The sequence below is a fragment of the Coenobita brevimanus genome, chromosome 96 (genome assembly GCF_032717465.1).
Source record: "Coenobita brevimanus isolate Jiangsu-jjx chromosome 96, ASM3271746v2, whole genome shotgun sequence".
NCBI lineage: Eukaryota > Metazoa > Arthropoda > Malacostraca > Decapoda > Coenobitidae > Coenobita > Coenobita brevimanus.
In genome coordinates, this window is record NC_137049.1 from 21,069,809 (window position 1) to 21,084,478 (window position 14,670).

A 14,670-nucleotide genomic window follows, 5' to 3' on the forward strand; every position below is an offset into this window, starting at 1 on the left:
CGATCTGACTGTCTATTCTGTCTTTTAGTATGTACCCAACTACAGTATTTAACCAGTGACCTATTTGTCGTTATCTATCTATCTACATATCTATCTCTTGCCCATCTATCTAGCTGTCTATCTATCTATCTATCTATCTGTATAGTTACATATTTTTCATTCTGTATGTCTGCGTATCTGTATGTTTATTTCTGTGTCCATTTCTGTAACTATTTATCTATCTATCTAACCACTAAGCTGTTTGTCTGGCCATTTTTCTATCGCTTCTTAGCTATCTACATACCTACCCACCCGCCTGTCCTCCTATTAACCTACCTACCTACTTACCTACCTACTTACTTACCTACCTTCTTACTTTCAGACAGATAGATATAGATACTTACATAAACACCCATCTGTTTGTCTGTCTGTCTGTCTGTCTGTCTGTCTGTCGTATCCTCTTGTCTAACCTCTCCCCCTTTCATTTTTCCTCAGTCTCTCTCTCTCTCTCTCTCTCTCTCTCTCTCTCTCTCTCTCTCTCTCTCTCTCTCTCTCACCTTCTCCCAATCTCCTTTATTCCATCCTCTTTATGCTCCGATTTATTGATGAGAGAGAGAGAGACAGACAGACAGACAGAGACAGAGAGAGGAGAAATGGATCAGTTGAGTGAAAGAGACCGAGAGACAGACAGGCAGTCAGAAAGAGGAGAGTTGATTGGGGATGGAAAGGATTATAATGTGGGAGAGAGAGAGAGTTTTACTGAAAGCGTGCGAGAGTTGGAGAGTGAGATTGGTTTTAGAGCTAGTGGGAGGGGAAGCGTCCAATGAAAGAGAGAGAGAGAAAAAAAAAAAGAGAATGGGGGAGAGGGACCAGTGAGTGAGACAGAACGAGCGCCACATGTTAACTTGACAATTAGCAATGCAGTAGAGAGAGAGAGAGAGAGACAGACAGACAGACAGACAGACAGGCAGACAGAGACAATGATGATGATGATGAATGAGCGTGTGTGTGTGTGTGAGAGAGAGAGAGAGAGGAGGGGGTTTGCAGCAGTGCGACAGAGGTTCATTGTGTGTGTGTGTGTGTGTGTGTGTGTGTGTGTGTGTGTGTGTGTGTGTGTGTGTGTTGACCTCTTCATTCTGACTACAGGTGTTCTCTTGACCCCACGAGACCCGGGAAGTTAAACAAGAGAGAGAGAGGGGGAGAGAGAGAGAGAGAGAGAGAGAGAGAGATTCATGTAAGGGAGTGAGTAAGTGTGGAGAGGTAAAAGGTCTTGAAAGTTAACAGTGAAGAAGGAGGAGGAGGAGGAAGATAGGAAGGGAGGGAGGGAGGAAGGAAGGAAGGAAGGAAGGGAGGGAGGAAGGGAGGAAGGAATAAGAAAGATAGGAAGGGGCAGTTTCAAGGGGGAGGAAGGTTTGTGGGGGAGGGGAGAATTGACAGGAAGGGGAAACAGATGGTAGGGGTGGTGAAAGTTAGTAAGGGGGGAGGGGAGGGGGAAAGTAAGAGAGAGGCTGCATCTGGGTGAGGAAGAGGAGGGGAGGAGGGGTTGGAAGAGGGGAATAGTGGATGGGCTGGAGAGGGGAGGTAGAGGAGTGAGAAGGTGGAGTGATAGGGGAGGTGAAGATAGGGTTGGGAGGGGATAAGAGGGAGGATGAGGAGGAGGGAGAGGAGAATTTATATGGAGGGGTAAGGAAATGAGGAGAGAGAAGGTTGAAACAGGAAGAGGAGGGGGATTGTGTGTGTGTGTGTGTGTGTGTGTGTGTGTGTGTGTGTGTGTGTGTGGAGAGAGAGAGGGGGGGAGGGGGGATTGGGGTGGGGGAAGATAAAAAAGGAAGCAGGAAACAGAATGATATAAAAGAGGGGGAAGAGGAGAAATGGGGGGGGGGCGGTAGAGTTGGTGAAAGAGACCGGAAGTAAAGTATATCCGGGTTTCTGTCCTACTGCACTTCCGCCAAACGAACATTATTATTATCGTTTATTTTTATTTTTATCATTATTATTATTTAAAGGGTTTTGGGTCGAGGTTGCCATAGGATTTTATTCATTGGCAATATTTCTTACATTTAATTTATATATAAACACAAATATTGAATGTATATGGAAAAATAATGACTGATGGAATGTAACTTTAAATTTAGTGGCAGTGTACATTAATATAACAAATGTACTCTCTCTCTCTCTCTCTCTCTCTCTCTCTCTCTCTCTCTCTCTCTCTCTCTCTCTCTCTCAAATAATAAATGACGTCCTGGTACTGAAAGGGTTGTGAGGCTTATGGCGGTGATTTAGGGGTGATGGAACTGTTTTTCTTTTCATTTTTTTTTCTTCAGTAATATGACATGGGGGCGATTGATTTATGGCCACCCCTTCCGGGATTAGGGCGTCAGGCGGTAGATAGATAGATAGATAGATAGATGAGATAGGTGGGTAGGTAGAGAGAGCTAAATTTAGATAGATAGATCGATATAGATAGAAGGTAAAGAGAACTAAATATAGATAGATAGATATTGTAAATAGATAGATAGTTCTGTCACCATTTTCTTAATTTTGCCTCATAAACAAACTATTTAATAAAGTTTACAGAAATAGTCTCATAGTGAAAGGAGGTTGATTGAAGATTACACCTATCCCCCCCCCCAGTCAACCCCCAAAAAATTATATGAAAAAAAAATCAGTATACTAAAAAGTTTTTTTTTTTTTTTTTTTTGAGGGGGGGGCTATTTTGATTCATTCACTGTTTATTTTGTATAGTGATGGAGGGAATTTGTATGTACTTGTTCGTATGTTTTTGCATGATTGGCGCTGTTAAGTGGATTGGTTGGATTCTGCTTTGTACGTAATTTATGCACGGTGTGTGTGTGTGTGTGTGTGTGTGTGTGTGTGTGTGTGGGTTTGTTTTCAATCTGTATGTCCCCCTTCTCTCTCTCTCTCGCTCTCGCTCCTCTCCTTTCCTCTCCTCTTCTCTTCTCTCAGCTAACCTCCCTGTCTCTCCCCCTACAGAAGCGGCTACAGAAGGAGTTGATGTCACTGTTAAAGGAGCCGCCCCCAGGAGTCACCGTTGATGTGGACCAAGCACACACCAAGCTGACAGAGTGAGTTATGGTGCACTCTACCACACTTTACTGCACTCTGACATACTTTACCACTCTTTACCACACACTAGAACTCTCCCATACTCTCCTACATTCAGCAAAATTCTGCCACACTTTACATTATTTACATCCCGTCATCTTTCCATCATATCACTACTTCATTCCACTGTAACACAACTCCAGTCCACCATACCCCTCCACAGTTTACCACAATCCTCCGCACTCTGATGCACTCTTCTATCCTCCGCCACACTGTACCACAGTCCTTCGTACTCGGATGCACTCTTCTACCCCCCACCACACATCACCACAATCCTCCACACTGTTACACACCATACACATTTACATTCCATCATAGGCTCATTCCACCATGCCAGTGCTTTACATAATCAAATTCCACCGTACCCCCTCCACTCTTACGTACTCTTTTACCCTCCACAAGATTCGTGCCACCACTAGAGTTAACTGCGTGTGTGGATCAGGATAACACCAAGCTGACAAGGTGGGCCATACTGCATTCTGACACACCCTATTACACCACACTCCACTAGTCTGTTACAACTGTCTCCACTCCCTCGCTCCTCCTAGCTCCACCACCATCATGCTCTCATCCCCCACCAAACCCCGCATCGCTACCACATTCTACTCATCCACACTCCATTCTACCACATTCCACCAGTTTACTCTTCTCGTCCATTCCACATCCCTTCTCTCCTCAGTTACCCTTTTCCCCAGCTTCTCCTCCCAGCGTTTATTTATCGTTCATTATATTCTCCCTCCAGTATTTTCCACAGCCCATATTTTTTTCTTCCCCGACCCTGCCATAACCCTTCGCAGCCCCTTCAGCACGAGGAGGGATAGTGTATTGTATTCGTGTTACCGCCAGACGATTTTATTCAGTTCAGGAGGGGCACTAGGTAGTGAGGAGAGTAAGAACAGTGGCCATTAACTTTCCTTCCTCCCCTCTCCTCCGGTCGCCTTTTTTTTTTTTTTCTTTTTTTTTTTTTACCCAGAAAGAGGTGATAGTGAAATGCGGGTAGCGAGGTCCTAAGAGTTTTCTCCTTTTGCAGATTGGTAGCCCTTCAGTAAAATGAGTTACTGTTTAATATTCATGCTACCCCCAGATAAATTTATTTCTCAGGAGGAAGCCCTTTTTCCAAGAGGTGATAGTGAAATTTGTATAGCGATCTCCTAAGAATTTATAGATGCAGAGCAGAAACCCTGTATCGTCAGAAGAGATGACAAATTCAGCTTTAGTCCACCCAGCCATATTAATTATTGATATCGCGTTCACTACGGTGGTTACATTTATTAGGAGTGAAATATGAGTAGTGTTGTCCTAAGAGATTACTAGCGCAAATTGCCACCCTTTCGCTACGATGATGGTTTTTCCTTTATTATTACTGCTACTGTTAATGTACAGTATTTGTTTTTTGTGAAACCCGTATTATTTGAAGATGATAGTGAAATATGGATAGCAGTGTTGTCAGAGTTTACTAGCGCGAATTTCCAACCCTTCCTGTTTTTATTTTTTTTTATTTATTTTTTTTTAGAGAGAGAGGGGGGGGGGAGTTAACACGTATTAATAAAACAGGACCTAGAACCACCACCAAAAAAAAAAAAAAATAAAAAAAAAATAAAAAATAAAAAATCCCTGGAGCAAGGTCGGACATAAACTTCCATGCTTGATATGCACCATCTTGGGATCAGGAGGTCCCATAATAGGAAGTTGAATGTTATTTACATTTTTTTCGATATATTGACGATCCCTTGGTTGTATGAGAGTCGGAAATAGAAAAGTAGTTGAGGGAGGAAAGGGAAGAAAAGAGAGAGAGAGAGTGGAAACATAGAACTGTTTGAAGAAGGAAGATTAGGAGGACAAGAGAACATTGAGTGATAAAAAAGTATTATCTGATTTGTGTGTTCAGGATGCACAGAAGTGTGGGATGTAGACATAAAAGAGGAAATAAAACAACAAAGAAAGGAGGAAAAGATGAATGGATGAAGAATGATAAGACAACAACAAATAAAGAAGGGAGGAAAGTGTGAAGAGGTGAAGAAAGATGGAGGAATGAAGGAAAAATTAAATAGCAAAGGAGAGGCAGTTAAAGAAAGAAAAAGAAAGGAAGATTGAGAATAAACAAAAGAAGGGTGAAGGAAAACTGATAAGTCGACAGGAAAGAGTAGAGGTGGTGAGGGTAGTGTATTGGTTAAGGTTAAAGATAAAAGAAAGAGAAAAAAAACGATGGCAGAGGAGATTTAAAATAATGAAAGTTGAGATGTCTGGGATGTACTATAAAGAAGTGTTACCACAAAAGAGGGAAAAGGATGAAAATAAATGGTAAGAACAAGGGGATATAAGTGAATAGACTGCAGGAAGAAAAAACAAGATTGTAGAAGTAAAGGGGGGGGGGGGACTGGATAAACTAAAAAAGAATTCGGAGTGAGAGGGGAAAATAACAGGGAAAAATTGTGGATGTAAACATGAGATGCAGAGTGAAAGAGAGAGAGAGGGAGAAAAAAAAAAAGACTATAACAATAAAATGAAAGAAGTGTTAGATATAAATGAGAGAGAGAGGGGGGATGGGGGAACTGGAAAATAAAAAGGAAGAAGAGGGGATAAAAGCAAGAGGGAGGAAAAAAGGTGCAAAAATAAAAGGGAAAATGTGTGGGATGAGAGAGAGAGAAACCAAGAGTCTGAGTTAGGGAGTGAGGAAGAAAGCACTGCAGTCTTGGTTCCAAGCCAGGCCAAAAGCTGTAACACTGCCCCAAGAGGTGGGGGTGGGAGGTGGAGGCAGTATAAAAGCCCAGAGTGGAGATAATGGACTTTTTCCTTATTGGTTTAGGAGGTTTTCTAGCACCTTCCATTAGAGATTCACGAGATTCAGTTTCTCTCTCTCTCTCATTTGTGCTGTTTTTTCTCCAGCTATCAAGGTCTGCAATAAAATAAAAGGACCTGTGTCTATAAGTGCCTCCTTCTGTCTTCTCCTCCACCCTCCACTTTACTCAACACTTTTCTTTTACAGATGGGTGGTTCACATGGAGGGTGCGTCGGGAACTCTCTATGAGGGCGAGAAGTTCCAGCTGCAGTTCAAGTTCTCACCCAAATATCCCTTCGACTCTCCAGAGGTAAGGCAGGGCTGTGTGTGTTTGAGATGCGTCATTATTAGCAACCTGTTTTGATGTTCATGTTGCCATTGAGTCCAAGTGTATCACAGAAAATTTGCCAGTTAAAGTTCTAGCTGCAATTCTGTAATGTACCTTTTTATTTTCTCACTAAAATATTCCTACCATTTTTGTACTGTGATACTTGAGATGCCTTGTTGTATAGTAAGTCCCTGTCCTAAGTAAGCGTTTTGACATTCTCATTGTCTCCAATAAGTCCAGTGCTGATTACAGGTAATTTGGCTTTTAAAGTTTCAACTGTAGTTTAGGTTCTTGTACAAATATCTCTTCAAGTCTCTAGAGATAAGGATGAAGTTACCATCCTCATTATAATTCAGTTTCCCCTCAATCATTGGTTCCAGGTGTATGGATAAAGATGTGATGCTGTATTTTGAAACACATTCTTACTATATAATGATGACTGCTTGTATAGTGATCAGAGGTACTAGTCTGGGTGAAGGTTAAGTGCTTTGTGCAGATTTGAATCCTAAGAGATGGTTGGAAGTTTTCAGCCATGCATTGTCATCAGTGGCCACATAGCTACATGTACCTTTAAATGTTAACAGATTTTGTGTCCCCAACTTGGACCATATAGGAGCGTTAAGGGACTGGTGGTTACTTATTACCAGTTTATTATTTTTACATTGAGTTAGAGTACTGATAATTATAATATAAGAATAACAGTAATAATGCCTTCCTGGTCCACAGTAGCCTAGCCTTGTATTTGTACATCTCAAAGGGGATGTGGTAATTTGAAGTGACTGTTACTCATTCGTTTTCGTTTTTAAAGGCTCCAACATGCTTGCATGTGTCGGCCTTGGTCACCTAATGGCGGCTCTCCACGCTGCACGATCCATTGCAGCCTCCCTGTTCAGTCCCTTAACCCTAAGGTCACACTTAATGACCTCGTCCCATGTCTTTCTCAGTCTACCCCTCATAACCCCACCCCCAGTATTAACACTTCTCACCTTCCTCACCCAATTATCATCCCCCATCCTCTCCACATGTCCAGACCACCTCAATCTACCTCTCCTCATCACAACACCAATACACTCCAGTCCCATCCTACCTCTCAACTCTTCCATTGTAAACCATCCCCTCCAGGCCTTGGACACAGGGATGCACTGCACATCCACCTAATCATTGTCATTTCTGTAGGTCTGAGCCGGCGAATGTCTTCCTCCTTCACTGCCCAGGTCTCACTGCCATACAGCATTACACTCCTAACACATGCTGCATACAAAGACCCCTTAGCACGTAGGGAGAGCCCTCTCAATGTCAGGAGAGGCAAGAGCTCCCTGAACTTCTTCCAACCACTTCTCACCCTAGCCACAGAGCTAGCTCCAGTCCCACCTCCAGCACACAACATGTCTCCCAAATAACAAACCTCTTCCACACACTCAAGAGATTCACCAGCAAGTTCAATCCTTTCACGTCTGACGATCTCCACCTGCTCACCCCGGCACGCCGTACACATAAAATCAGCATTATCTCGCAGTCTACCTCTGATACCACTACATCTCTTATGCACCCATTTATTACACACACCGCACAAGATGGAATTACTTCCCACGCCCTTGTGGCAAACTGCACATGGCCACTCTCCCTCGTCTTTGACAGTACCGCCACCAACCCTAGATATCATCACTTTTGTTTTATCTGCATTTACCCTTAAACCCTTTTGCCCCATACCATCTCTCCACTTCCTAAACCTTTCCTCCGCCTCCCTTTCATTCTTTGCAATCAACACCAAATCATCAGCATACAACAACTCCCACGGGAGTCCGTTTCTAAAGTCACGTGAAAGGGCTTCAAGTACCATGATAAACATTACATTCATTATATGTTACTGTATTGCTAATTAACATTATACTTCCTGTGTAGGTGATATTCGTGGGCGAAAACATCCCCATCCACCCTCACATATACTCTAATGGCCATATCTGCCTGAGCATCTTGACGGAGGATTGGTCCCCTGCACTCTCCGTCCAGGCCATATGTCTCTCCATCATCTCTATGCTCTCGTCATGTAAGGAGAAGGTATGATTATGCCCCATTTGTTTTGCAGTACTGTATTTTGTCAGTCTGTATTTTGCCATTTAAGGAAAAGATATGAAGATGGTCAGTTTCTCTCTCTACTTCATCAGCTTGCTTATACAGTATTTCTGTATCAGTCTGTTCATGTTCTCTGTTCTTTCATCATGCATGTAGTTGCCTAAGGAAGAGGTAGACAGCACTACAGCAAGTGTGTGGATGATGTTCACCACAACTTTACCTTTGTATTATTATTAAAGAGAACATGCATCTTAAAAATGTTATGTTGACATGAGAATCATTGATTTGACCCTCACTGCATTGAAATATGTTAAGCATTAACAGTAGAAGTAAGGCTGACTAATAAAGCTGTGTGGGTTGGCATGAATATGTAGTGTTAAACATGATTTAATTGTAATAGTGTTATAGTTATAATTGATATATACCAGTACTAATTTTTTTGTTATTGGTATTCTCAGAAGCGGCCGCCTGACAACAGTTACTATGTTAAGACCTGTAGTGCCAACCCCAAGAAGACTAAATGGTGGTATCACGGTAAGTCAGATCGTTTAGTACTTTTCTGTTGGCTTCAGTGTTGCCTTTTTCGTTGCCTGATTAATTTGCTTGGTATTTGAGCTGCATTTGACTATACTCTTGTTTTCATATATTTACCTGCCTGACAAATGCAAGACATGCATGCTTGTGTTGCAGTTATGTTGTTTTGGTGCTGTTTTGGGTGCTGTCTGTAAGATTTCTTGTGCATTTTGCTTTGCTGTGTGCAGTGTTTTGCTTGAATATTTATATTTAATTTCTGTTAACTCATTATGGACTCGGAGTGAAGCTTTTTAAACACTGCCATACTTTTCATCTCCATTCCCAACATATGAAAGCTTTGCATAATGGATTAAAGTGAAGAATGCTGGATATGGGAAACTCATCTTCATGCTCTTTCTAATTTAGTACTTTCCTTAGTTTTTGGCATGCATATGGTTCTGTTGAGAGGGTTTGTGGAGTGTGTTGGGCATATTTGGTGTTGGAGGGAATTTATAGAGTGAAGTTAAATCCTTTTATGAGGACAGTTCTGCATATGTAGAGGTGAGGAAGAAGTTTAATGATATCATATAGTAATGATAATAATATTGGTATAAGATAGGGATATGTAATGTTGCTTTGATTATTTATTATAATTTTGGACTTCTCAGGAGGTTGAATGTGAGGACAGCAAGTATAGGAGTAGAAGTAAAGGTAGGTGGTAATGTAGAGAAACTATTAACTTGTCTCATTACTGATGATGCATTTTTGATGGCAGAAGGTGCAGGTGACCTTTAGAAGATTGTGACTGACTTTGAAAGAGTTTGCAGAACAAGAAAATTGAAAGAGAGTGCTAACAAAAGCAAAATGATGATAGCTGAAAGGGAAGAATAGGGCACAGTAAATAATGGCATAGAGAGGACGAAGAGTGAGAGACTTATAAGGAGAGTGTATATGAGCATGCTGGAGGGGGGGAGAGGGAGGGTGAGACCAAATATGAGATGGAGGGATGGAGTGGAGGTATATGAGAGAGTGGTGTGAGTTGGGGAAAGGGTAGCATAATGACAGGGGACAGGGCAACATGGAGACAATTTGTTTGTGGTCACCCCTTAACCCGAGGCATCCCATCGACGTATGGGGACGTCGCAACATTTTGTCACAGCTAGACCCGTCGACATACTGGTACGTTGCACAATTGCAAGGTTCATAATTTGCACAATTTTCATTTTTCGCGCGTGATTTTTGGTACGTATACACGGGACACCTTCCTCTATTCCTCTACAAGATGCCAGGCAGGAACAATGCCTTATCCCGCATGACCTCCCCCCCCCCTGCATGCCATTGTCTCGGCAATTCACCTGTTACCAGTGACCTGGCCAATAAAGACATTCAAGGCCAGAGTGGTTCCCCAATCGATGACAATGTGGAGGACAAAGTTTACATAGCATTAGAGGAAGAAACAGTCAGAAATGATGATCAGATAATGTGGCAAAAAAGGTCAGGTATGGTGATGAGTTAGTGAGTGAAACAGTGCTTATAATGCCTATATTGCTGTTTGAAAACCAATATACTCTCGTACTACATATAAATTCGTGCCAAATAAATAAATAAATACCGTTTGTGAGTGGTGTGGAATAGTAACCCTCCCCTAGAACTCGTTTTTCTTTGGAGCCAGCCTGATAGAATACATAGTAAGGTAAGGAGGTACTGCTACCTGTATCGAGTATTTTAAATACATAGTAAGGTAAGGAGGTACTGCTACCTGTATCGAGTATTTTAAACCTCAGGTGAGCGATTTCTCTATGAATTTTCGATGTTTCTCACCAAAAGTGGAGGTTTGAGCCAAAAAAAAAAAATTCCAAAATTGGTTAGGACTGGGGGGAGTCAGTGGTGGAAAATCGGTTGGGACGTGATGGGTTAAGGGAATAAGGCAAATGGCAATAGATAGGTAGAGAGATAGGTAGGTGGTAAAGGGTAAAGAGGAGATCAAGCAGAATAAATTGTTGAGTACATTGGTCTGTATATTACAGAGAAAAACTTTAGAAAGACACAGACAAAATACACTGTTGCTTAACACTTTCCCAAATAAGAGGTTTGTACTCTGGGTGCTACTAGATTGTTTCATTGTGTAGAGGAAACCCCCCGGCAGATCATCATTTTCATTACTGCATTATCACTTTACAACTGATAAAGTTTTTAGTGGGTTGGATGCAGAAACAGGAATTGAAGAGCACAGATGTAAAACTATCAACAGACTTTCCAGTCGGTGTCACCGACATAACTAGGGGACTCCACTGGCCATTTGTATAGATGTCCCCTAGTTCCTTCCCTGTCTCCTGAAAGGAGGAAGATGGAGTGTTGGAGAAGGGCAGTGTCAGCCTGTAGTCCAGAATTATGTACAGATGAGCCTGAAGTTACAAGTAGAACAGTTTGAGGTGTACGGTATCCCTTTTCATTTCCATCTACATACATACTTCTTGCATCCAGTCTTCTTCTTTGCCACTCCTTTAGCCTTGTAGGCTTTCATAGCTTGGGTTCTTACACATTTGCATGTGATTGTAAGCTGTTTTATTGGCCTTCTACATCTCCACCCAGAAATATTTAATGTAAAGGATTAAAAACCTATAGTTATACCATTTTCCCATACAGTGGATGCACTTGGGTTTTGTACTAGCAACTACCAGATGATTTTGACTCAGCTGAGAAAACATTGTAGCAGTTAGTGGAGGGAAAAGTATTTTATTTTCCCCAAATATTTTCCTAGAGTGTTTATGGTTTGGATTTTAACCTGGTTATCACCAGACGATATGATTTAGTAGAGAGAATTCCCCAGGAAGTGAAGGGTTAACTGCCTAAACAACTGATACTAGAGCAGGGAAATAGATTTTACTTGAAAACATTGTTTTTTGGTTTATCATCTTGAAAGGTCACATTTTTAGCTAATACAGTAGTTTGATTTGCTGTACATGTACAGCAATAGCTCTTCATGTAGTCTCATTGTGTATCAGAAAACAGTGATGATTAGTATGATTAGCATTTGCATCGTTTAATGCAGTGGTAGAATGAAGCATCCAAAACCACAGCTACTGCTTATTGTTGCATAGTACCTGTATTATACTTCACTTTTTGTGATACATAGAATATAGTCATCACTGTGATAGGTGTGACATTGCCTCGTGATTTTTTTTTTTTCCCCCAGTTTTTTGTAAATCTGTTTTATGTCTTGCTTATGTATACTGCTTGCATGAAGTTTCATGTATTTATTTATTTATTTTTATCCAAAAATGCTTTGCTTATAATTTGTTAATAGTAATGTACACACGATTTGCAATATTTCCTCCAGCTGTGATGGGCGCTATATATGCTAATCCCTAATTGTTGGTGTTCTATGCTGCAACACTTTAAGTGTATTATATGCATTAGTGTAAGGTATCTGTAGTTTTGTTAATATAGTTTTTATGTTTATGTACTAATATGCTTGTAAATTTACTTCATTAAGAACAGCATGTGATAAGATTAATAGTTGACTGGATTTAGTGAATGGTTTGCTGAATTATTAATTCTTTATGTAATTGAATGAATGTTGGTAAATCAGCATACTTTTCTGTGAAATTTAGTTGAGTACTGTAGGTGTGTGTGTGTGTGTGTGTGTGCGCGTTGTGTGCGTGCATGCATGCATGTTTGCGTGCTTGTGTTTAGTGTAATGAGCCCAAAACTGAAGCAGCACAAATTCAGTGCAGTGGACTCTTGGTTAATGTGGATAATGTATTCTGAGAAATTACCGTGATAACCAGAACCGTGCTGATTAAGTATTTTACCTTCCACACTAATGAAAAGGTGCAAAAAATGATGCATTAATGAAGTGCCCACTGCAGTTACCATACAGAACATTAAACCTTTACATTTCTTTCATGAAATATTGTTCACTTCAGTGATTGCCATATACTCCCTAAGTAATGTAATTACAAACGCTTTTTTCTCCATTGAATAAAGGTTTTGAGAGAAATGCATAATGTGCAATAAATGACTGATCTTTCTACTCCCCTATACTAAGCAGCTGTACTTTTCCATTCATCACAATGGTTCACAGATGACACAGTATGATACGTTCTCCTCCGCTACCCCTGACTCCTCCTGTCACCCACCCTGCCCATCCTACCTTGCTGGCTGGCCATGGGATTGCACCATCCCTTGCTGGCACGGAGTTGCGCAATAACACAAGGAGAAGGAAGTGTGCAAAAGTAAACGACTGTGACTGGAAAAGCAAATAGCATATTGGGCTGAAATAATTATGTGGAAATCATATGGGTTATGAGTGAAGATAATATCTGAGTGAATATATTGAATGAAGTAACAAGATCATTGCATAAAGTTAAAGTAAGTGAAAGTAATAAAAAGGAAATAATAATAATATACTTGGAAAAATGCATATTTACAATAGTAACAGAAAGTATAGTTAACATAAAACAATGAAGAAAACTAACAAATGTAAAAATTGGATGACCAGGCAACTGCCAGCTGGCTAACCAATACTGAATTATAAATGCTGATGGATAGATAACATGAAAAATGATGGTACGATCAGAGCTAGCAACAGGAAGTAAAAAATGAAGACAAAGCATTAAAATGGGGGTATCTAATGCCATGAGTGTACAGTGTAATACTGATCAGTAAGATAATACTGTACAGTGATCAACATTTTAGAGATGTTAGAGATGTGAGTAATAAAGAAGTAAAGGTGTTTTGTATCAGCAGATAGTAGTAAAACACAAAGCAAAATTTCATGATAATTTGATACAGTGCAGCACTTTGTCAGATGAGAGGGAAGTGGCTAATACTGTACCTATACATGTATTAACTTAATTGCAGCTGTAATCTCTTAGGTGCATCATCACATACTCTTCAGTAACATACCAACACCCCCCAAATAGATTCCTCTATCTCGTGGGATTTACAGCACAACTGTACCATGATTTAATGATGTCATGGTTACTGATTTTAGAAAATTGTTGATTCAGTATATAGTAATGTGGTTTTGAGGCATTGGTACAGTTTTGTTTTGTCTTAGGAAAAGGCCGTATTTACTGTATTGTAGAAGTGATAGCAGGTTGTTGCTACTTGAATCACGTTGTTTACTTTTGTTGGGGCTTGGATGGGATTTGACTTAATTTTACTGAAGTAATTAAGAAAACTGATCTCTTTGATGAAAACATTACAATCCGGTCTGCCTTCTGCACATAGCAAAAGAACATTCTGAGTGCTTTATAAACTTAGTCATAGGTATTGTAATGTGAGAGTGAGTCCAAATATGTTTTAACAGTCTGGGATGATAGCCTACTCTGTCATTTGGCCTAATGTAATTTTGGCTAACTTATGAATGTGTCTTAACTCCTTTTATTAACCCCATCATTCTGATGATTTTTTCCTCTCACTCTTCCTAGATTATTTTATTCATTTTAAGGTTTATACCTTTTGTGGTGAATTATCTAACCCATCTAGTTCAAAAATCGTTTCAAGACTGAATAAAACTGGTGGTAGCAAGAATAAAATAGGTAAATGTTGTAGGATTCTAGGTGTTAATTACCAGTGTTTTAAAACTGTGGAACAACAGTGTAAACTTTTTAAAGTTCTCTGTACAAAAAAAAAAAAAAAAAAAAAAAAAAAAAGCACAACAATGAAGCTGAGAGAAGCACAGTACAATATTCAGAAAAGGTTTAGTGGGTGTTGTTTGCAGTGAGAATGACACACTAAAGGCATTAACGTGCCCCTGAATTCAGGTGAGATCCATTTTAGATTATTCTTGCAGTTACCAGGTAATTATATTTGACATAGGAAACATCTCCTTGGCTGTTTGGGTTAATGAATTATTTATTTA

At 40.3% G+C, this 14,670-nt stretch overlaps 1 protein-coding gene across 1 annotated transcript in view; it reads left to right on the plus strand.

The window, feature by feature from the left end:
- LOC145413490 (ubiquitin-conjugating enzyme E2 W) overlaps positions 1–14,470 on the plus strand; it is a 38,926-nt gene extending 24,456 nt beyond the window's left edge. Inside the window, exons 2-6 of the mRNA XM_080283186.1 lie at positions 2,974–3,065; positions 6,092–6,194; positions 8,115–8,270; positions 8,744–8,819; positions 12,886–14,470. Coding sequence (XP_080139312.1) covers positions 2,974–3,065; positions 6,092–6,194; positions 8,115–8,270; positions 8,744–8,819; positions 12,886–12,899 — 441 coding nt within the window. The 3' untranslated portion in view covers positions 12,900–14,470. The remainder of the gene's footprint in view (positions 1–2,973; positions 3,066–6,091; positions 6,195–8,114; positions 8,271–8,743; positions 8,820–12,885) is intronic.
- Positions 14,471–14,670: the final 200 nt, after the last annotated feature.